The sequence below is a fragment of the Heterodontus francisci genome, chromosome 43, assembly GCF_036365525.1.
Source record: "Heterodontus francisci isolate sHetFra1 chromosome 43, sHetFra1.hap1, whole genome shotgun sequence".
Taxonomy (NCBI): domain Eukaryota; kingdom Metazoa; phylum Chordata; class Chondrichthyes; order Heterodontiformes; family Heterodontidae; genus Heterodontus; species Heterodontus francisci.
This window is the reverse complement of record NC_090413.1, coordinates 27,912,372-27,934,587: the sequence shown is the minus strand read 5'-3', so window position 1 is coordinate 27,934,587 and position 22,216 is coordinate 27,912,372. Positions and strand designations below refer to the sequence as shown.

The 22,216-nt window shown below is 50.9% G+C and overlaps 3 protein-coding genes across 3 annotated transcripts in view; all 3 read left to right on the top strand.

Moving 5' to 3' along the window:
- Positions 1-7,662, top strand: part of LOC137355771 (ras-specific guanine nucleotide-releasing factor RalGPS2-like) — a 56,197-nt gene extending 48,535 nt beyond the window's left edge. The window contains exons 8-12 of the mRNA XM_068021271.1: positions 699-789; positions 1,260-1,324; positions 2,182-2,287; positions 6,012-6,069; positions 7,622-7,662. Coding sequence (XP_067877372.1) covers positions 699-789; positions 1,260-1,324; positions 2,182-2,287; positions 6,012-6,021 — 272 coding nt within the window. The 3' untranslated portion in view covers positions 6,022-6,069; positions 7,622-7,662. The remainder of the gene's footprint in view (positions 1-698; positions 790-1,259; positions 1,325-2,181; positions 2,288-6,011; positions 6,070-7,621) is intronic.
- Positions 7,663-8,446: 784 nt separating this feature from the next.
- LOC137355772 (ras-specific guanine nucleotide-releasing factor RalGPS2-like) lies at positions 8,447-13,668 on the top strand. The gene is made up of 4 exons (XM_068021272.1): positions 8,447-8,570; positions 9,252-9,354; positions 10,696-10,787; positions 11,482-13,668. The coding sequence occupies exons 1-4, from the start codon at positions 8,547-8,549 to the stop codon at positions 11,509-11,511; spliced, it is 249 nt and encodes an 82-aa protein (XP_067877373.1). The 5' UTR covers positions 8,447-8,546; the 3' UTR covers positions 11,512-13,668.
- A 1,555-nt stretch (positions 13,669-15,223) lies between these two features.
- ppan (peter pan homolog) overlaps positions 15,224-22,216 on the top strand; it is a 42,668-nt gene continuing 35,675 nt past the window's right edge. Inside the window, exons 1-4 of the mRNA XM_068021028.1 lie at positions 15,224-15,349; positions 18,971-19,141; positions 20,770-20,871; positions 22,130-22,180. Of these exons, the coding sequence (XP_067877129.1) occupies positions 15,332-15,349; positions 18,971-19,141; positions 20,770-20,871; positions 22,130-22,180 (342 nt within the window). The 5' untranslated portion in view covers positions 15,224-15,331. The remainder of the gene's footprint in view (positions 15,350-18,970; positions 19,142-20,769; positions 20,872-22,129; positions 22,181-22,216) is intronic.

Below are 22,216 nucleotides of genomic sequence, written 5' to 3'. Positions count from 1 at the left end.
CAGAAGGGCTCCTGTCATTCTCACTGCGCCTAATGAATGATGACTGGCTGACAGAGCGCACCTTGACTGTCTGCTAACTCTGTGACCTCATTCATGTTGAGGCCTCTGTGTCAATGACCAACCACATGCCCCTAAAACTCTACATTGACCACTGTGTAGCTACGTTGAACCCAATGGGACTGTGAGCCAGCTGGAGATCAGTAGGAGATGAGGGAAGTGATTGGATTGCAGAGAATTATGAAGCTCCTAACACGTTGAGGTGTTTGGGGTCACAATGAAACTCGAGCTGATTCTTGCCAGCATTTTCTGCAAACTGTAGGTGGATAAGGGTCCTGTTTGGAGTTTCCTCATGAACGGAGACCTGATCTTAACCAGACAGTGTGGGTGGTGGTGAGCAGAGGTTGGCCTCCGTCTTGGAGAGTCTGTCACACTCGGCATTGCCTGTGGTTATGGCAAAAGCAGGAAACTAATCAAGAAATTTTTGCCTGGCAGTGTCTGGTGGCTTTATTGGCTCCTAGAGAAGGAGAATGGAGGTGGGGATAGAAACACCTGCGATGTTAACCCTCCTGTCTTTCAGATGCTGACTGACTCGCATTTTCTCTTTGATTTTGAACTTGGGCTGGGCTTGGATTCACACTTGTATTGCTGTGAGATCCTCATTTGTTGTGTGATCATGTTCTAACTTGAATTATTTGTAGATCTTCTGACATTGCCTCATGTGCAGAGATACCTGAACTCTGTGAGATACATCGAGGAACTGCAAGGGCTCCTGGAGCAGGACAACCACAGGTCAGTTCTGCAGTTGCCTCTTCCTTAGAGAAGAGATTCTCCAAAGGGCTGGCTTTCACTGTTCCTACTGTTCAACTGGAAACCAGGGAATGGGAGCGAGTCTTTGCAGATGAGGGAATCGTGGCTGCATTCTAGAACCTTCTAGCACCCAAATGTCCAAAAGCCATGGGATTTGGACTTTCATTGGGACAGTACATGATGTTGGAGAGGTCTGGTGGGGATACATTAATCAGGGAGTTTGGGTCTGAGGCACATTGTTGGAGCATAGTTGACAGCTTTACTCTGAATCGAATCCAGGAGTGATGCTAACACGAGTACCTGACACGGAATGTGTTCCAAATCCCAGCTCTTGCATCCCTCACCTTTAGTCCAGTGATTCACTGATGTTTGAAGAAATTCCAGAATAATCCATTGTATTAACTGTGAATATTCTTTATTGGAACTCTGAATGTTTTGACCTCTCTCTATAGACTGTCTCTGATGATTGAACCCATGTCTTGTGCTCAGCATCAGATCTCCGGGGGAGCAGCTGTAGGTGAGCTGTAGGTTTTTCTTCAAAACCTAGCACAAAATTATCAACAAATTGGCAATTGATCGAATTTGGAGATGTTCGTAATGGGAAATGTTACATTGGAGAAAGATTTGCATTTCTGTAGCGCCTTTCACAACTGCAGGATGCCCCAAAGCGCTTGACAGCTAATGAAGTACTTTTGAAGTGTAATTACTGTTGTAATAACAAACGTAGCAGCTAATTTGCACACAGCAAGATCCCACTAAAGCAACCAGATAATCTGTTAGTGATGCTGTTTGAGGGGATGAATATTGGCCGGGACGCCGGAGGTGGGACTGCCCCGCTTTTTGAAAAATAGTGGCTGTGGGATCTTTACATCAACCTGAGAGGGCAGACGGAGCCTCAGTTTAACGCCTCATCCAAAAGACAGTCCCTCCGACAGTGCGGCGCTCCCTCAGTACCGAGCCTCCGACAGTGCGGCGCTCCCTCAGTACCGAGCCTCCGACAGTGCGGCGCTCCCTCAGTACCGAGCCTCCGACAGTGCGGCGCTCCCTCGGCCTTGATTTTGTGCCTTTGGAGGGGGATGTAAACCTGTGATATTCTGGTTGAGGTGAGAACGCTACCCACTGAACCACAGCTGACACCTGAAAGAGGGAAAAGCACATTTTTCGGGATTGGTTCCCAGTATGGACACTGTATCCAGGCCCTCACTTGGGAAAGCTTCTGTTAGTGCCTGTGACAGAGTAAGATTGAGACCCAGAGAGCAGGGGAATCAATTGATATTATTGGGAAGCTATCTTTGTTTGAAGTTTGGCACTGGTATAATCACCAAAGCACAACCGCAGAAACGACTATAAAGATCTGTGTCCTCTCCTCTTCAGGCTCACTCTCCCCCACTGAGGCAGCTGAATATTCTGACGGTGATGCCACAGTTACGTGTCTGTGTTTGACACGGGGACACAGAAAATGGCGCAGTGTTGATTACAAGTGAGTGATGGACTCCATTCCTAAGAAAATCATCAGGTATTCATTTGTAATCTTGGGTTTGATGCTGTCGCCATCTGCAAGGGCTACTAAACAGGACAGTGGGCTTCTGCGCATTGTGTTCAACGGCACCTCGCCAGGGCTCCCTGATGCACGGTCAGGCTGCATCCGCTGGGGTCTTTGACACAGCCAGGCTGGTCTGATGGTGGTGGCGGGTGGGCGGGGGTGTATCCACCAGAGAGGGAAACACAAGGCAACCCTGGGTTCCTTCCTAACGCTGAGTGAGTGACTCCGAGAGAGAGGAACACCAACCCTCCCGTTTTAATCACTGTGTAATGCCACGAACAACAGATGCCCCTCTACGTTGCTTTCATTGATCTCACCAAAGCCTTTGACCTCGTCAGCAGACGTGGTCTCTTCAGACTACTAGAAAATATTGGATGTCCACCAAAGCTACTAAGTATCATCACCTCATTCCATGACAATACGAAAGGCACAATTCAGCATAGCGGCGCCTCATCAGACCCCTTTCCTATCCTGAGTGGCGTGAAACAGGGCTGTGTTCTCGCACCTACGCTGTTTGGGATTTTCTTCTCCCTGCTGCTCTCACATGCGTTCAAGTCTTCAGAAGAAGGAATTTTCCTCCACACAAGATCAGGTGGCTGGTTGTTCAACCTTGCCCGTCTAAGAGCGAAGACCAAAGTACGGAAAGTCCCCATCAGGGAACTCCTCTTTGCTGACAATGCTGCATTAACATCTCACACTGAAGAGTGTCTGCAGAGTCTCATCGACAGGATTGCAGCTGCCTGCAAAGAATTTGGCCTAACCATCAGCCTCAAGAAAACGAACATCATGGGACAGGACGTCAGAAATGCTCCATACATCAATATTGGCGACCACGCTCTGGAAGTGGTTCAAGAGTTCACCTACCTAGGCTCAACTATCACCAGTAACCTGTCTCTCGATGCAGAAATCAACAAGCGCATGGGAAAGGCTTCCACTGCTATGTCCAGACTGGCCAAGAGAGTGTGGGAAAATGGTGCACTGACACGGAACACAAAAGTCCGAGTGTATCAAGCCTGTGTCCTCAGTACCTTGCTCTATGGCAGCGAGGCCTGGACAATGTATGTCAGCCAAGAGCGAAATCTTAATTCATTCCATCTTTGCTGCCTCCGGAGAATACTTGGCATCAGGTGGCAGGACCGTATCTCCAACACAGAAGTCCTCGAGGCGGCCAACATCCCCAGCTTATACACACTACTGAGTCAGCGGCGCTTGAGATGGCTTGGCCATGTAAGCCGCATGGAAGATGGCAGGATCCCCAAAGACACATTGTACAGCGAGCTCGCCACTGGCATCAGACCCACCGGTCGTCCATGTCTCCGCTTTAAAGATGTCTGCAAACGCGACATGAAGTCCTGTGACATTGATCACAAGTCGTGGGAGTCAGTTGCCAGCGATTGCCAGAGCTGGCAGGCAACCATAAAGGCGGGGCTAAAGTGTGGCGAGTCGAAGAGACTTAGCAGTTGGCAGGAAAAAAGACAGAAGCGCCAGGGGAGAGCCAACTGTGCAACAGCCCCGACAACCAATTTTATCTGCAGCACCTGTGGAAGAGTCTGTCACTCTAATATTGGCCTTTATAGCCACTCCAGGCGCTGCTCCACAAACCACTGACCACCTCCAGGTACTTACCCATTGTCTCTCGAGATAAGGAGTGCAAAGAGAGAGAAGAGAATGTGCTGGCATTTTCAAGAAGAATCTTCTCTTTCGAAATTGTTATTTTACTTGTTTACAAGCACTGAAAATATACCAACAGTGTATGTTCCAGTCCCCCTCGGAACTGGGGGAAGAGGTCCCTGTTTCCTTGGGGAGGCGTGGCGGGGGTGGGGGAAGAGGTGGGGAATGATCCCTTTCTGCCTCTTGTCCGTCTCTCTGGCAGTTGGAATTTCTGCTTGAAAGCAGATGCTAATTCAAGTTGATCATTCCTGCAGGGGTCAGTCTGGAGCCTCCAGCTGATAATTGACTGGAAATTTCTAGCATGATGGTCTGTTTTTAAAAATGGTGATTTCATTTCCTATTACTTTGTGCGGCTCTTGGAAATATTAATCTGTTAAAGAGGCTGGTGGACTTTGATCAGCATGACCTGGGAGAGGTCACTGGTTTGGTTTGGTTTTTTGGACAGCTGCAAATTAAATACCTTTTTGCTGTTTCGTTTTTGTTTTTTCCCCCCCCTCCACCATTGCCTTGCCTAATATTTGATATATTTTATACAGAGCTCGACGAATGAGCAATGCAGGCCCCAAAAGTGCCACATTCCCTGGCTCTCGATCTCGGTGTCTCCTGGATGACACTGTGCTGCAAGATGATTTGTTATGGATGGTGCAGGCTACGGTCCAGCCGGCTTGTGACCACTGTCCAGGTAAAACACCACCTGGTGTCGCACAGGGATCATTTCTCTTCATCTGTAGCTTTTTAGTCTTGGAAAAGACAGAACAAACTCATGAACTCAACATCCCAAAGTGTTTTACAGATAACCAAGTTACTTTTTTGACGTGTAGTCATTTGTTGTATGAAACATAGCAACCAATTTTGTGCACAGCAAGCTCCCACAAACATCCAATGTGATAATGATCCAGATAATCTGTTTGTGATGTTGGTTGAGGGATAAATATTGGCCAGAACATTGGAGAGAACTCCCCTGCTCTACTTCGAACAGTAACCATAGGAGCTGATGGGGCCTCAGTTTAAGGTTTCATGCAAATAATGGCCCCTCCGACAGTGCGGCACTCCCTCAGCACTGTACTGGAGTGTTGGCCTAGATTATGTGCTCAAGTCTTTGGGGTGAAACTTAAACTCGTAAACTTCTGATACAGACAGGAGATTATCACGTTGCTGTTTGTGGGATCTTGCTGTGCACAAACTGCCCCATTTTCCTACATTACAACAGTGACTACACTTCAAAAAGTACTTCATTGGCTGGAAAGCACTTTGGGGTGTCCTGAGGGTGTGAAAGTTGCTGTGGGACCATATGTTCTAAATAAAGCACCATGTTGTTTTGAGTGAGTTGACCACACTGGCTCCCACATCAAAGATCATTTCCATTTCTCTCACTCGCACCTTCATGTCCCCTTGCCTTCACCCCCCCCCCCCGCAACCTTACCAAGGCTAACCTCTGCCGAGTGTGTAACTTACCAGCAGCTCACTAACCTGGGGAAGATGTGTGAGCTGGGGGTGGGGGGAAACACAGCAGCTGGCTGGTGTCACAGCTCTTTCTCTTCAGTCTTGCCTGATGGAATCTCTTGGAGTTCATGTTGTTCCAATCGGGAATTGAGCACAATGTAAAGTCATGTGAGAACAATCTGCATCCTTCCACTTGGCAGCATTAATGTGATACATGACCAATGGTTTTCTCTTCCACATCCTAATGTGCCACTGCGTTGGGCTCCAACTAGTGATTCACAGTGTGTGGTGTCAGCTTGCATTGTTCCTGCACGGAGGGAGCAGATCCTGCTCGATGTTGGGTCCACTCAGCACCTGCTTTTCTTAAGATTCCCCAAAGGGAGGAGAGAGCATCTGCAATGTCAATTGTGGACCCCTCACTGCACGCAGTGGTTGAAGAACCTCTGTCAACCGGGAAACATGGGATGTGGCTCAGAGAATCCCAGAGGGAAATCCAGGATGGTATTTTTGAGACGGTCTGGTGATGGGTTTTCACTTCCTGTTCCAGCCTCCTGTGAAGAAAGCTGTGACGTCGGAGATGCAAGCTCCTGGTCAACTTTTGAACGGTGAGAGCTGAGTTAATATGAAGCAATAAACTCCAAACGGTTAATTTGCCTTTAAATAGAACTCTCAACACCAACCCCCCCTTCCCCACCAAGCATTATGAGGAGAGGTTACATAAACTAGGCTTATTTCCCAGAATATAAAAGGTTAAGGGGTGCTTTGATGTGAAGTTTTTTTGGATTTTGAAAGGAATTGATGGGGCAGATAGAGAGAAACATTTTCCGCTAGTGGGGGAGATAGGACAAGGGGACTTAACCTTAAAATCAGAGTCAGGTCATTTAGGAGAGAAGTTAGAAAACACTTCTTCACACAAAGGGTGGCGGAAGTGTGAAACTCTCTCCCACAAAAAGCAGGAGATGCTAGATCAATTAATAATTTCAAATCTGAGATCAATAGTTTATTGCTAGATCAGGGTATTGAGCAATATGGTGTTCGGATGCAAATCAGCCATAATGTCATTGGCAGAACAGGCTTGAGGGGCTGAATGGCCTCCTCCTGTTCCTGTGTCCCCCTGCTGAGTGTGTGTTAATTAGGATTTGCTTTACCTGTTTCTACAACAGGAATGGGGTCTATCGCTCCCTGGGTCCTATGACCAGGTTTACCCGGAGCTCTTGCACAATCCTAGTCAGGTATGTAAGTGTCAACATGAGCATGTGGTACATTCTTCACTACTAGATACCCAACACCCTCATCTTTCGTCAGTGTGAATGTACGTGGTGAAACCGCTCGTAGGGGCACAGGGAATTCCGGGTAGGATACAGATATCCTTCCCAGATATTCCGGTGTTTCCTGACTGCTGCTGTGTCCAATGAGGTGTGTCTGTGTTTCACCAGTATATTTCAGCTCCAGTCTTGGTAATGGTGTCTGTTACAAGGGTCTGGATATTCTCCTCCAATGATGAAATGCATCTCTCCTTACAGCTGTTTAAAGCACGATACAGTGCCGGGGTGCGTGCGTGTGGGCATTTGATGCAGCAGAGGAATCTAGGTGTGATGCTGTCCATGTTCGAATAGCCTGTTGGCACTCAGTTGGAATAGCAAGAAGGCTACTAAAATTGGATATGTATTCTCAGAGGGAAGGGTTAAAAAAAAAAATCACTGTCCAGTGACTCTTGTTAGATAGCAAGAGTGCAGACTCATCGGTGCAGACTCGATGGGCCGAAGGGCCTCTTCTGCACTGTATTATTCTGTGATAGCACTTGTATGTCGACATGGGATTAGAACATGATTGGACTCGACTGTTCTAGCCTCCTGCTGTGGTTAAATAGCCTTTTGAAATGTGCTGCCTTGGCCCACACGTTAAACAGTCACCTGAACAAGGTATAGGAGGGTGATGTAACGCATGCTGTTGTGTCCCAGCCTGAGATCAAATGGGAGGGACGGAGGGGGGAAATTGCGAGGTATTTTTCCCTCCCATATAACATGGGCTGAGCTGCAGTGTTTTGCTGCAGAGAAGTGATTATAATTGTGCTTTTGAACTTGGAAAGTGGCGGGAGGCTGTGGAGTTTCTTGTCATTGTTACTGGAGTAACATATCCTAGCTTTGCTCTACCTAGACCCATACTACCTGATAATTCTGGAGTCCATTCCCAGCGAGGGTCTGCAACCATTGAAAGCACACTGAGGAGGAAAACGGTCCTGAAGGATGGCAAGAAACCGAGGGTAAGGGAGCAGTTTACACACTGTCATGTTGGTGTTCAGTGAAATGATGCTATTGGGGTGAGGAAGGGTCTATCAGTTACAAGTTGTGTAACTGAGCTGTTTCTATGTTAGCGGTTTTTATTTTTTGTTCCTCCCCACACACAGTTAATTTGCTAATTTACTATTTTCTAATCTATTTTGTGCTGGGACTGTAACCTTTTTACAATGAGCATCAACAGGAGGTGAATGGCTAAAACACTAAACCTCACTGACCTCCTGTTGACCTGCCACCTCCTGAGGCAAAAGAGAGATAAGGAAACAGCAAAAGGATTTCCATTTCTGTAGCACCTTTTCCCAGCTTCGGGATGTCCCCAAGTGCTTCACGACAATGAAATACCCTCTACACTATCCAACCTATTCAACTCTTCAAACACCACATGGCCCACATGTGGGAGGGTCTGCGGTTTGGGCGTCGAACACGTTGTTCAAACTCACTGATCTAGAGCGGAAGCAAATCGTCCTCTGTCCCGAGGGACGGCCTAAGAAGAGAAGTAGTCTCTTTTGTCATGTAGGAAACGCAGCAGTCAATTTGTGCACAGCAAGCTCCCACAAACGGCAATGTGATGATGATCAGATCTGTTTTAATGGTATTGATTGAGGGATAAATATTGGCCAGGAGACCGGGGAGAGATTGTGGAGCTGAGTGTAGCACGGAGTCAGTAAATGTGGATGGGGAATCTCTAAACTGGGGACTGTCCTGTCTTAACTCAGGTGTCACTATGGACGACGTATTGGATTGCGCTCTGCGATAGTCAGCTGGTTTACTATGGAGCCAAATCGATGAAATCGACTGAAAGAAAACAGGTCAGTGTTGTTGGACTGTGGTTTATGAGAAGAGTTTGCATTCCTTCCCTGAATAATTACATCTTGTCAGACTGACAAATCGCAGACATTTGGATTGGGATGTTGAATTGGAATTATTGAGCTGGTGAGGTTCCTAAGGCCTACTATGCAAGGCTTCTCTCAAGTGTCATATAGGGTACGTGGACCAGGAGGAGGCCCTTCAGCCCCTCGGGCCTGTTCTACCATTCACCTCCACTCCATTTTACCCACCTTTTGCTTCATTTTTCTGAATGCCCTTACCCAACAAAATCTATCACAGCCTTGAAAGTTTCTGTCGCCAGAATCCACAACTTTGAGAGGGAGAATTCCAGATTCCCACTACCCTTTATGTGGACGTTTTTCCTAATTTCCCCCCCGAACAGCCGAGCTCTAATTTTAAGATTGTGCCCTTGATTTCCCAATCAGAGGAAATAGACTGCAGTGCCCAAAAGGGGAGTAATTCAGAGAAATTGTACTAGTCCCGTTGCCCCCTCATATTGTCCATCCACCCTTTTGAGGGGGACACAGTGCCATTTGAGGTTAGAATTCAAACTGCTGAGTTCACTATATTTCCAATTAACTGAATCTGTGGTAAACAATCATAAACTGCTTCAGTTTTTTTTTTTCTCCAATTGTTGAATTTATGAATTATTTTTTGAGCAGTTTAAGTCGAGCTGGTGTAAGAGAGTGTCAGTTGTGGGTTGGATGCCTCTGCTGATGACTGATTCAGATATGGACATGTTTCAGCTCTCAGACTCTGAACACAGTGAGTTCAACATTGCTTTTTATCTCTTGGGAATCACTTTCTATTTTAAAAACATGAGGTTGCTCCACATTGTCATTTGAGGGGGCATAAAGAGAATTTTGTTTGCAAAGTATTGAGCGATCACTTCTCTCGATGGGACTGGTTAAGAAATTTTGTTTTTATATTTGGTGCTAGTTAAAGCACGTGAAATGCCTCCAGAGGAGAACTGGACACAATCTGCAAAATAGCCCTTTATCCATGAGCATGTTGGATATCCAATGGCACAAGTCTGTCTGTCTGTCTGTCTGTCTCTAGAAGCTAGTCGAAGGCTGATTTCGAGTGGAGCAGGGACAAGGGAAGACTGACTTTGGCCCAAGTCAATGGCAGTGGTCAGCTGGACCCTTGTGGTCTCTTCCAGTCCTGTACATTTCTGTGTTTACCAGGGTCAGGACACTCTCTCTCTCTGTGCCCTCCCTCCCCCCACCTCTCTCGCTCCCTCCCTGCCCCCCCCCCACCTCCCTCGCTCTCTCTCGCTTTGATATTGGCTTCAGTAAATTGTGAAGAATTCCTGATGAAAAAGAGCAAGGACTGAGTAAAAGTTAATGAACATCTCCACTGCTACAGAACAATTAGCACTTTGCAAATAAAAGCAAAATACTGCAGATGCTGGAAATCGCAAATAAAAACAAAAAATGCCGGAAATACTTAACAGGTCTGGCAGTGCCTGTGGAGAGAGAAACAGAGTTAACGTTTCAGGTCAGTGACCCTTCATCAGTTCTGCCAGACCTGCTGAGTATTTCCAGCAGTTTTTGTTCGTATTATAGCACTTTTTGTAAATGTTCCTGTCCAATTATTTTCTTCACTCTCTGCCCCTCTTTCCCTCCCCCACTCCACCCCTCACCAGTGCACTTACCCACAGAACCTGTATATGTTCCTTCTCCATTTTATTCTCCTGTGGAGAAATGACTGTTACTTTGTGTAAGTGCAACTGGTACCTGTCGGGAGGAAATGAAGGTTGTTGACTTGCCCACCATTCCATGTTTGCCATTGGTTATTCCCACCCTCCCCACCACTTCCCCCACCTCTAGTTATCTGTGGCTACATCCCTGCCACTTTGCATTTTCACCTCTGGGACCAGGCTGAGATTGGGCACTCGTTGTGTCGAGTATCACAGACATAAATCCAAGTCACATTTACAGTGCAGTGTTAAAACTCTGCAGGAATATACTTTAGTTTTGCCTTGCTCCCTGTTATTTAATTTGAGGTTTCACATTGTTTGAGGTTCTGGGCACTGTCCTTTCTCATTGTGCTTTGTTGTCATGCTGTAAACTTGCCTTGAGTCTCTCTCTCTTTTCAAAGCAGGGAATTGCTATAGGTTTCATGCAGGGAGCAGACTGAATGCAGTGCAGTGGTTCAAACACCTTAACAGGGCTTGCAACAGTAACAGCAACCAGGTAAGCACTATCTGATCTTAGGGACTACCTGATCATGAAGGCAAATACATGTATCTCTGAACTAATTTGTTTTGTTAATCAGGTATTTGGGTTCTCTGTGGTCAGGGGGTATTTCCAGCTCCTCTCCCTTGAGGCTGCTGCCCCTGGACTGTGGAGTGGCCCACAGGCGAAGAGATAATGAGATGGGGATTGCAAGCCACCCATCTTCCCCTTATCTGTCGTCTTGTCGACCTTGATGCTCTCTGAGTGACAGGATCTCTTCACCACTCTGCTCAACTGAGTGATGGTGACTGAGAAAGAAAATTTTACATTTTTGTAGCGCCTTTCACAACCTGAGGACCTCAAAGTATTTTACAGCCAATGAAGTATCTTTGAAGTGTAGTCACTGTCATATAGGAAACCCAGAGGCCAATTTATGCACCACAAGATGCAACAGCAGTGTGATAAATCACTGGGTAATTTGTGTTTTGTGATTGTTGGTTGAGGGATAAATACTGGCCCCAGGAGAACTCGCCTGCTCTTCGAAACAATCTTTTACACCCACCTGAGAGAGCAGACGGGGCCTCTGTTTAATGTCTCCTCCAGCAGTGCACCACTCCCTTAGCGCCGGCCCCTCTGATTTCTTTCCATTGTTGATCTGGTGTTCACCTCGAAACATGGCTTGTGATCTGAACTGATTTCATTTTTGTTGCAGCCTCCTCTGAACCTGATGTCTTTTGAATGAGCAAGGAAGACCATTGGAGGAAGATGTGGAAACCATGGTGTTATTTATAAGTTTTTTTTTAAAAATAGGGACAGACTGGTGTGTGAATGTGCTGGATCTACCATCAGTTTATCAGCTGCTGCCATGGAGCTCCTCCCATTGTCGAGCAGTTCCAGAGACTTCCCAAGACCAGCAGAGCTTTGAGGAGTGAGTTAAACAGAGCCTTTAAACTGGCAATTGTCCAACACAACAGAGAGAGAGCAAACAGAAGGCTAATGACTAAGATAATCTCACTGCAACTAAATACTAGGCAATTAGATTGTGATGCAGATGTTTGACTTTCTCTTTCAATGGAGGAAATCGTCACTATCTTGTGTGGAATTTTTCTGGAGAGCGTTTGGAGGATGAAAACGCATCACTTGCACAAAACATGTCTGTAGAAACGACTCTGATTCTCCAAAACAAAAACCATTGATACTTTTTCTCATGGAGATATGCCCCTTTTTAAAAGAAATGGGTTTCTAACCAGAGAAACGGGATTGGAGTGAATCGTGAAGCTTGTAATTCTGACGTTGAAGTTGCTGAATATCCCATTTGAATGCACCGATTTTAAGAATGAACAGCACTCACTCTGTCCACCTGTTGCACTACCTCCAGGTTTTTGCCCACAGCTGATCAGTCAGCTGGCATCTGAGGGCGCTGCACCAGCCTGCGATAATCCCATTCATTCAAACTCTGGGGAGAAACTGAGCAGAAACCCCAAACTAGAATCTGCAGTCTTGTGGAAGAAACTCCAGTTACCCATGGCCCCGAGACTCGAACCTCCGACTGGGATGTTATGGCTGAATAAACAGCCACAGACCACTGAACGTGAATTCCAGCTTGGCTACTCCGAGCTCATTGTGATAATGAGGCGCTGTTTGATCAGCTGGTAGTCACCTTCCCGAAGGGCATCGAGAGACTTCACGGGTATGAATGAATCCGCGTGACCTCTTCCTATTGTGGCATCAATGTGACGCCTGGGAAAGTAGTGTTGTTGTGCTGTATGTTTTTCTCTGCTCACACGTTTCAGTTCTGGTTGCCAACTCTGGCTGGATGTTTTCCTGGAGATTTCACCACATGACTTCTTGTCTCTAACCTCCCAGCCCCAACCCTGCCGCCACTGATCACCTGGCATGTCCATCCTCACAATGCACTCCCTTCCCACGCCCATTGGAAAGCAACTCAATTGACAGAATCCATCTTCTTCATATCAGCTTTGAGTGAAAAACCATGTTTGTCCTAAAAAAAAAAAAAAAAAACTTTCTGCCTTGTGTCTTCCTCCTGTCCATTGTTCACTGGCTTGCTTTGTAGTTAAGGATTAAATGGAAAAACAATGCACCAATATCAAGTCATTGGGCCTGTTCTTTTTATGTTGCTTTCCAATAGTATCCATTGCACTGTGTGTAACACATTGAGCAAAGTATCTGCCTCTTGCCCCTTCCACCCCACCTCATGTTTCAAAACAATTGGGTCCTTCTTAGATGGGTGACTTCTCTCATTGCCTGCTGATTGCAATGCTCTGTTTAGGTTTGACCTCCAGTCTCCATCACTGCACTGTTTAATTTAGTTCACTCACCCTCTCAACTGGAGAAGCAGCTCAGGGAGATGCTCCTGGATAACCAGTACCATCCTTTCTTAATCCCCTTGCTCCTTTCACTACCCACCTCTCCCCTTAACTTCCACATCATTGAACTAGCACACAATTAGAGCCTGAATCCATGTGACCTGGCAGCAATATGTGCCTGTGTGGTAATTGTGAAAGGAAGCCCCCGACTCCTTTCTGAGGGCCTATGACTTGCTTAAGGATCATTCATGCAAAGATAAGACAATTGAACAGAAAACACAAATTAAATATGTAGATATTAAACTGATTTCAGTAACATCCAGAGCCTGTGATCTAGTGAATATAGTCCCGTGGACACATGAGCAGTGGGTCTGCTAAGGGCAACTGAGGGTGAGGATGGCATGAGAGTCCCAGGCTGTATTCTCCAGATTAGACAGGCCCAAATGATCTGAGGGGTACGTGGATATTTATTGCACCGTAGTGCAGTTAGTGTTTTAAGCACATGCTGCAGTGTAGTGTCTGTCAGAGGTGATGCTGAACATGTTCTGAAGGGTTTTTCTGTTTAGGTTTTACATGTATAATAAAGATGGAATTATATTTTAATACAATTGATTCCTTAACCTTGAGCCTACTGCGTGTTTTAAAGAACTTGGCAGTGCGTATTCACTTATTTCTAATGTATATTTATGTTCATCTGCCCTTTGGTGTTTTATTTTAAGAAAAATTTGCTGTAACCCTGCACTTGGCTCTGTAATATTTTCTCCCCTGGCAAAATGCTCTTTGTTTTGTTGCTTTGTCCTGCTTCAGTGGGTAAACTCACCACCTGCTGTACCATACAGACCAGCCTACAATTGAATCTCCTCTCTGTGCTACATTAGCAATTGGCCTACTACAGTTATCCTCAATGGGCCTGGACTACAGAGGGGAAACTGAGTTAGATACAATTCCTCTTCGAGTAAGCCCATATAGTGTGAGTCAATGCTGCGATCAGGGAAAGACAAGAACTGAATACCACACTGTTGTCAAATGAACAACTAATGCCGCTCCTCTGTGGGGGGGGGGGGGAAGAGAGACATAAGATTCTTAAAACCTTTAAGATAGCATAGCTGGAGACTGGAGTGTTCTGGCTAACATTTATCTCTCAACCAGCATTATTAAATCTGAAACAAAAACAAGAAATGCTGGATTCACTCAGCAGGTCTGGCAGCATCTGTGGAAAGAGAAGCAGAGTTAACGTTTCGGGTCACTGATGCTGCCAGACCTGCTGAGTGAATCCAGCATTTCTTGTTTTTGTTTCAGATTTCCAGCATCCGCAGTATTTTGCTTTTATTAAAACTGAATATCTGGTTGTCAATACGCAGCAGTTTGTGGGATCGTACTGTGCTGCTGTGTTTCCGACATTACAACCGTGAATACACTCCATTGGCTGTGAAACACATTGGGACGTCCTAAGCTGCTGGAGGATGCTATAGGAATGCAAACAAATTATGACTGGAACAATGGAACTGTGACTGCCTGGCCTTCTCATTAATGGATCTGGAATAATAATCCTGTAATAAAAACAGAAAGTGCTGGAAATACTCAGCAGGTCAACTGAGTTCTGATGAAAGGTCACTGAGCTGAAACATTAACTCTGCTTCTCTCTCCACAGTTACTGCCAGACCTACTGAGTATTTCCAGCATTTCTTGTTTTTATTTGATTTTCAGCATCTGCAGTATTTTGCATTTATAATAATCCTGTAGCTTGTTCCAGGAGTTTGAGTCCTTCACATTTGTGCCAGAGAATCTGTCTGGCCTCCCAGCTGGATGTTATTTCATTTACCATCCGGTCATTTGTTTTGTGGCTGAAACACAAAGATGCAGAAGCTGTTGCTATGGAAACATTAGAGAATCTGCTGGAATAAGATGGCAAACATGCCAATTTCTGATCATTTTGAGCAGGGAAACTGTTTACCTGTTTAAAAGGGGCGGATGGAGAAAGGAACCTATTTTGATCCAAGACTCTGATCTTTTTAATTACCTTTCTGATCCGCTTCAGGGTTGGTGCTGTTGCTAAGGGCTCCCCCGAGCTTTGTGGTTCCGGTATAGACCGGAACGCCGTGCGGGGGCCGGGGGTTTGATCGGAGCGCGGGGTGGGTGCACCCGGAAACACGTGGTTAACCTGGGTGTTAATGGCGGCGCCGGTGGAGCGGGAGTGAGAGACACAGAGACCCGGCAGCCGCCCGAGGACACAGGATGGGGAGACCGGCGCGGGTGAGTGGGGCCTGGTTTAAATTTTAATATTTTTGTTTCCCGTAGTTGCTGCCTGTTGGGAAAACGGTCGCTTCAACCGCTCCTTCCCCCCCGTCCTCCCTTCCACCCCCCCCGTCCTCCCTTCCACCCCCCCCCCGTCCTCCCTTCCACCCCCCCCCCGTCCTCCCTTCCACCCCCCCCCGTCCTCCTTCCACCCCCCCCCCGTCCTCCCTTCCACCCCCCCCCGTCCTCCTTCCACCCCCCCCCCCCGTCCTCCCTTCCACCCCCCCCCCCCCCCCGTCCTCCCTTCCACCCCCCCCCCCCCGTCCTCCCTTCCACCCCCCCCCCCCCCCGTCCTCCCTTCCACCCCCCCCCGTCCTCCCTTCCACCCCCCCCCCCCCGTCCTCCCTTCCACCCCCCCCCCCCCCGTCCTCCCTTCCACCCCCCCCCCGTCCTCCCTTCCACCCCCCCCCCCCGTCCTCCCTTCCACCCCCCCCCCCGTCCTCCTTCCACCCCCCCCCCCGTCTCCCTTCCACCCCCCCCCCGTCCTCCCTTCCACCCCCCCGTCCTCCTTCCACCCCCCCCCGTCCTCCCTTCCACCCCCCCCCCCGTCCTCCCTTCCACCCCCCCCCCGTCCTCCCTTCCACCCCCCCCCCGTCCTCCCTTCCACCCCCCCCCCGTCCTCCCTTCCACCCCCCCCCCGTCCTCCCTTCCACCCCCCCCCCGTCCTCCCTTCCACCCCCCCCCCCCCCCGTCCTCCCTTCCACCCCCCCCCCCCCGTCCTCCCTTCCACCCCCCCCCCCCCCGTCCTCCCTTCCACCCCCCCCCCGTCCTCCCTTCCACCCCCCCCCCCCCCGTCCTCCCTTCCACCCCCCCCCCGTCCTCCTTCCACCCCCCCCCCCCCGTCCTCCCTTCCACCCCCCCCCCCCGTCCTCCCTTCCACCCCCCCCCCGTCCTCCCTTCCACCCCCCCCCCCGTCCTCCCTTCCACCCCCCCCCGTCCTCCCTTCCACCCCCCCCCCCGTCCTCCCTTCCACCCCCCCCCCCCGTCCTCCCTTCCACCCCCCCCCCCCGTCCTCCCTTCCACCCCCCCCCCGTCCTCCCTTCCACCCCCCCCCCCGTCCTCCCTTCCACCCCCCCCCCCGTCCTCCCTTCCCCCCCCCCCCCGTCCTCCCTTCCACCCCCCCCCCGTCCTCCCTTCCACCCCCCCCCCCCCGTCCTCCCTTCCACCCCCCCCCCCCCGTCCTCCCTTCCACCCCCCCCCCCCCGTCCTCCCTTCCACCCCCCCCCCCGTCCTCCCTTCCACCCCCCCCCCCGTCCTCCCTTCCACCTCCCCCCCCCCGTCCTCCCTTCCACCCCCCCCCCGTCCTCCCTTCCACCCCCCCCCCCCGTCCTCCCTTCCACCCCCCCCACCCGTCCTCCCTTCCACCCCCCCCCCCGTCCTCCCTTCCCACCCCCCCCCCCCGTCCTCCCTTCCACCCCCCCCCCGTCCTCCCTTCCACCCCCCCCCCGTCCTCCCTTCCACCCCCCCCGTCCTCCCTTCCACCCCCCCCCCCCCGTCCTCCCTTCCACCCCCCCCCCCCCGTCCTCCCTTCCACCCCCCCCCCCCCCCGTCCTCCCTTCCACCCCCCCCCCCCCGTCCTCCCTTCCACCCCCCCCCCCCGTCCTCCCTTCCACCCCCCCCCCCCGTCCTCCCTTCCACCCCCCCCCCCCGTCCTCCCTTCCACCCCCCCCCCCCCCGTCCTCCCTTCACCCCCCCCCCCCCCCCGTCCTCCCTTCCACCCCCCCCCCCCCCCGTCCTCCCTTCCACCCCCCCCCCCCCCCCGTCCTCCCTTCCACCCCCCCCCCCCCCCGTCCTCACCTTCCACCCCCCCCCCCCCCCCCGTCCTCCCTTCCACCCCCCCCCCCCCGTCCTCCCTTCCACCCCCCCCCCCCCCCCGTCCTCCCTTCACCCCCCCCCCCCCGTCCTCCCTTCCACCCCCCCCCCCCCGTCCTCCCTTCCACCCCCCCCCCGTCCTCCCTTCCACCCCCCCCCCGTCCTCCCTTCCACCCCCCCCCGTCCTCCCTTCCACCCCCCCCCCCCGTCCTCCCTTCCACCCCCCCCCCCGTCCTCCCTTCCACCACCCCCCCCGTCCTCCCTTCCACCCCCCCCCCCCGTCCTCCCTTCCACCCCCCCCCCCCCCGTCCTCCCTTCCACCCCCCCCCCGTCCTCCCTTCCACCCCCCCCCCGTCCTCCCTTCCACCCCCCCCCCCGTCCTCCCTTCCACCCCCCCCCGTCCTCCCTTCCACCCCCCCCGTCCTCCCTTCCACCCCCCCCCGTCCTCCCTTCCACCCCCCCCCCGTCCTCCCTTCCACCCCCCCCCCGTCCTCCCTTCCACCCCCCCCCGTCCTCCCTTCCACCCCCCCCCCCCGTCCTCCCTTCCACCCCCCCCCCCCCCCGTCCTCCCTTCCACCCCCCCCCCCCCCCCCGTCCTCCCTTCCACCCCCCCCCCCCCCCCCCCCCGTCCTCCCTTCCACCCCCCGTCCTCCCTTCCACCCCCCCCCCCCCGTCCTCCCTTCCACCCCCCCCCCCCCCGTCCTCCCTTCCACCCCCCCCCCCCCCCGTCCTCCCTTCCACCCCCCCCCCCCCCGTCCTCCCTTCCACCCCCCCCCCCCCCGTCCTCCCTTCCACCCCCCCCCCCGTCCTCCCTTCCACCCCCCCCCCGTCCTCCCTTCCACCCCCCCCCCGTCCTCCCTTCCACCCCCCCCCCCCCGTCCTCCCTTCCACCCCCCCCCCCCCGTCCTCCCTTCCACCCCCCCCCCCCCGTCCTCCCTTCCACCCCCCCCCGTCCTCCTTTCCACCCCCCCCCCCGTCCTCCCTTCCACCCCCCCCCCCGTCCTCCCTTCCACCCCCCCCCCCGTCCTCCCTTCCACCCCCCCCCCCGTCCTCCCTTCCACCCCCCCCCGTCCTCCTTCCACCCCCCCCCCCGTCCTCCCTTCCACCCCCCCCCCCGTCCTCCCTTCCACCCCCCCCCCCGTCCTCCCTTCCACCCCCCCCCCCCGTCCTCCCTTCCACCCCCCCCCCGTCCTCCCTTCCACCCCCCCCCCGTCCTCCCTTCCACCCCCCCCCCGTCCTCCCTTCCACCCCCCCCCCCGTCCTCCCTTCCACCACCCCCCCCGTCACCCCTTCCACCACCCCCCCCCCCCCGTCCTCCCTTCCACCACCCCCCCCCGTCCTCCCTTCCACCCCGTCCTCCTTCCAAACCCCCCCCCCCCGTCCTCCCTTCCACCCCCCCCCCCCCCCCCCCCCGTCCTCCCTTCCACCCCCCCCCCCCCCCCGTCCTCCCTTCCACCCCCCCCCCCCCCCGTCCTCCCTTCCACCCCCCCCCCCCCCCCCCCCGTCCTCCCTTCCACCCCCCCCCCCCCCGTCCTCCCTTCCACCCCCCCCCCGTCTCCCTTCCACCCCCCCCCCCCCGTCCTCCCTTCCACCCCCCCCCCCCCCCCGTCCTCCCTTCCACCCCACCCCCCCCCCCCACCTGTCCCCCCTGTTGAAGCTATACCAATTCCTCAGTCGTGCTGCGTTGCTGGTGAAGTAATGCCAGCCATTGTTGGATTTTTGTAATTCGTATTTCTGTGTGTGATAATTTGTTCAAATCCTTTTCAGACCAAGAATCAGAAAAAAGCTCGTGCGAATGCGATTCACCTTGCGCAGGAGGAGTTTGCCAATGTCCCTCACTCCTTCGTCTTCAACCGAGGCCAAGTGGGGCAGAATGTGCACCAGCTGATCACAGACATGAGGCGGCTGATGGAGCCGTTCACTGCCCGTACACTGAAGGTGAGGCTCGCAAACGCACTGTACGAGTTGAAAGTTCAGAGGATGCTTCAACCTAAGAAGTGAGAAATCTCTGAAGATGAACTGCCACGTTGCAGGAGGCCTCTGCGGGGGGATGATCGGGAAGTGATTAGCAGGCAGAACGCTTTGCACGTTATTGGTGTATTATTGGCTGTGACATGTTGAGTTGCCCAGGCAGGCAATGTTAGCTTCCTCCCTCCTCTACAGACTGAATACTGCTGGACTGTGTCATCTTACTTGGGGATTGATATTTATTCCTTTGCATTTAAAGGAGTGCTTTCTAAACACGGAGAAAGCAATAGAAGGATATGCTGATCGGATGAGATGAAGAGGGGTGGAAGGAGGCTCATGTGGAGCATAAACACCAGCATGGACTAGGTGGGCCGAATGGCCTGTTTCTGTACGTTCCATGTAACTTTCTGGTGACTGTTCTGGGAATTTGAGTACCACCTTTTCCAGCCTGGGCTACAATGAAGTAGTGTTCTAGTGAGCTGCCTTTCACTATGGGGATTGAGTGTTACAGTCGGGAAGGACTGAGCTGATAAGGGTGAATACAGGAAATCTGAAATAAACAGATTTCTTAGAAGCTGAGGAAAAGCAACTTGAGATCGCTTGTCTGAAGTGATGCCCCATATGTGGCTTGTCACTGTCTCTGGGAACAGGTTACTGATCTGCTAACTTGACCAGAGATGCTCGGGGGATTGGAGAAAGATGATTGAGGTTAGGTGGATTTCAGCATGAAGCAAACAGATGCTGGCCAGCACTGACGCCACGGTACCATAGGACAGGGGCAGGCCATTCAGCCCCTTGAACCTGTTCCACCATTCAACTAGATCATGGCTGATCTGAACCTGAACTCCATCTCCTCGTCTTAGCCCCATATCCCTTGATGCTCTTTCCCAACAACATGATGGATAAGTGACAGTTTCATATTGTGTCTGCTAGAACAATGGGGGGGAGGCGAGGAAAGAGAGTACAGTAGCACAGTGGTTATGTTACTGGACTAGTAATTCAGAGGCCTGGACTGATGATCTGGAAATGTGAGTTCGGATCCTGCCACAGCAGCTGGGGAATTCAAATCTAATTAATTAAATAAATCTGGAATAAAAAGCTAGTCTCTGTAATGGTGACCATGAAATTACTGGATTGTTGTAAAAAAAAACCTTTGAGTTCACTCATGTTCTTCAGGGAAGGAAATCTGCTGTAAGGCTGGGTCTGGCCTACATGTGACTCCAGACCCACAGCAATGTGGTTGACTCTTTTTAATTGTCCTCTGAAATGGCCACTTGGTTGCATTCAACTCTCAAACAGTAAATGTTGGCCTTGCCAGTGATGCTCCATCCTGTGAATGAATTACAGTTGCAGATTGTGCCCCTTCCCTGCTGCCCTGGTCTGGGATGTGACTGGAGAAAAGGTTTGAGTCGTGTATCTCACAGTGAGCTGCAGGTTAGGGATGGGAGAAGTTCGAGTTAATGAGTTAAGTGAGGCGTATCGGCATATTAAAATGTGTGATTTTACTGTAACATATTGGTACTAGCATGCTAAGCATGTCCAGTGTAACCAGGCAGCTCACTTTCCTATAGAGAAAATGGTTGTGTGTGTGTTAACAGGTGCAGAAGAAGAATTTGCTGAAGGATTTTGTCTCAGTGGCTGGACCGCTTGGTGTGACGCATTTCTTAATTTTTACCAAATCCTCGACGAGTGTGAACTTTGTAAGTAGGCTGGAGATCTTCCTCCCGGAAAAAAAATCATTTTTTCTTCCACTTCCACCTTTCTGGTTACTTTAGTGAATTCTATCAACTGAACTGTGACCTTATTGATGATGTAACAAGAGTAGTTGAACCCAGAGTGAATAATGAACCCATTTATCACACATAGCAACATTACGGGCTCCTGATTTATTTTTTAATTGATTCTTGTTTAGTAGACCCTGGCAAAGTTACGTTAAGTGTCCCATTCATATTTATCCAGAACTGGTTAGTTTGTCAGGCCACTTCAGGGGGTGATTGAGTCAAACACACAGATGCAGTCATGTTTTCTGCTGCTAGCCCACAAATTATTAGCTTTACTGAATTTACATCTCCTAACTTTCCGTGCTGGGATTTCAACTCTGATGCTGACTGCAAAAAGTGAATGTGCCCTAGATTACTGGACATATAATACGGACTTTCTTGTAAACTACCAATAAGATTTATGAAGTAAATCACTAGCTTACAATAAAAGAACATATCATTTTTCATTGGTACTTCAAACCCATTTCAAAATAATAAACATGTTGAAACTTCAATAATTATAATATGAAAAACATGCCAGTGAGGGTGAAAGTTTATGTCGAGAATAGGATACTCTTGGGGCTTCCAATAGCCTCTGCTCCTTCTCCTATCTGATATAGTGGAGATTTGTGAAGGAATTTGAGATGGTTCTACACACTCTTCGCTTTGAAGTCCAAACAGAGATTAAGGAATCCAAAATATATCCTTTTATTATTAGTCGGAAACTGAGAAAGAATTCCGTCACATTTGATCAGCATTTCTGTAAAGCACGAAGACAGTTCACCTAAACAGCAGATAATTGTCTGTATTTCACACTGTGATGGGACTTCCACCCAATTACAAGTATTGTTAGCAGAGAATTACTCAAGTGCAGTTTGGAGAAGTGGCAGTGCAAACCCAAGAAGTTATATATTAAAGTCATATTAAATTACAGAGACTCTGTTGCACTTCCATAGTTTTATCCCTGTTCCACGTCCCCATTACCCTCAATGTTGTATAGTGCTGAAGGGAAGAATTGGAATTGGCTGTTTTCGCATCTTATTTCCAGTTATGACGCTAGATTAAGGGAGGCCCTGGAAACCAGTCACCTGCTGGCCTGGAATTGATGTGGAAGGCAGGGTGGGGAAGGTTTTCCAACAATAAATGTCAGGTATTGTCTTCAGAGCGCTGACTTGCATTTTTTTCATCCAACCCTCAGAAAATGGCTCGTTTACCAAGAGGCCCCACGCTTAGTTTCAAAGTTCACCAGGTAAATGCCTCCTGTTCAATTGTGTTCTCACAGCTT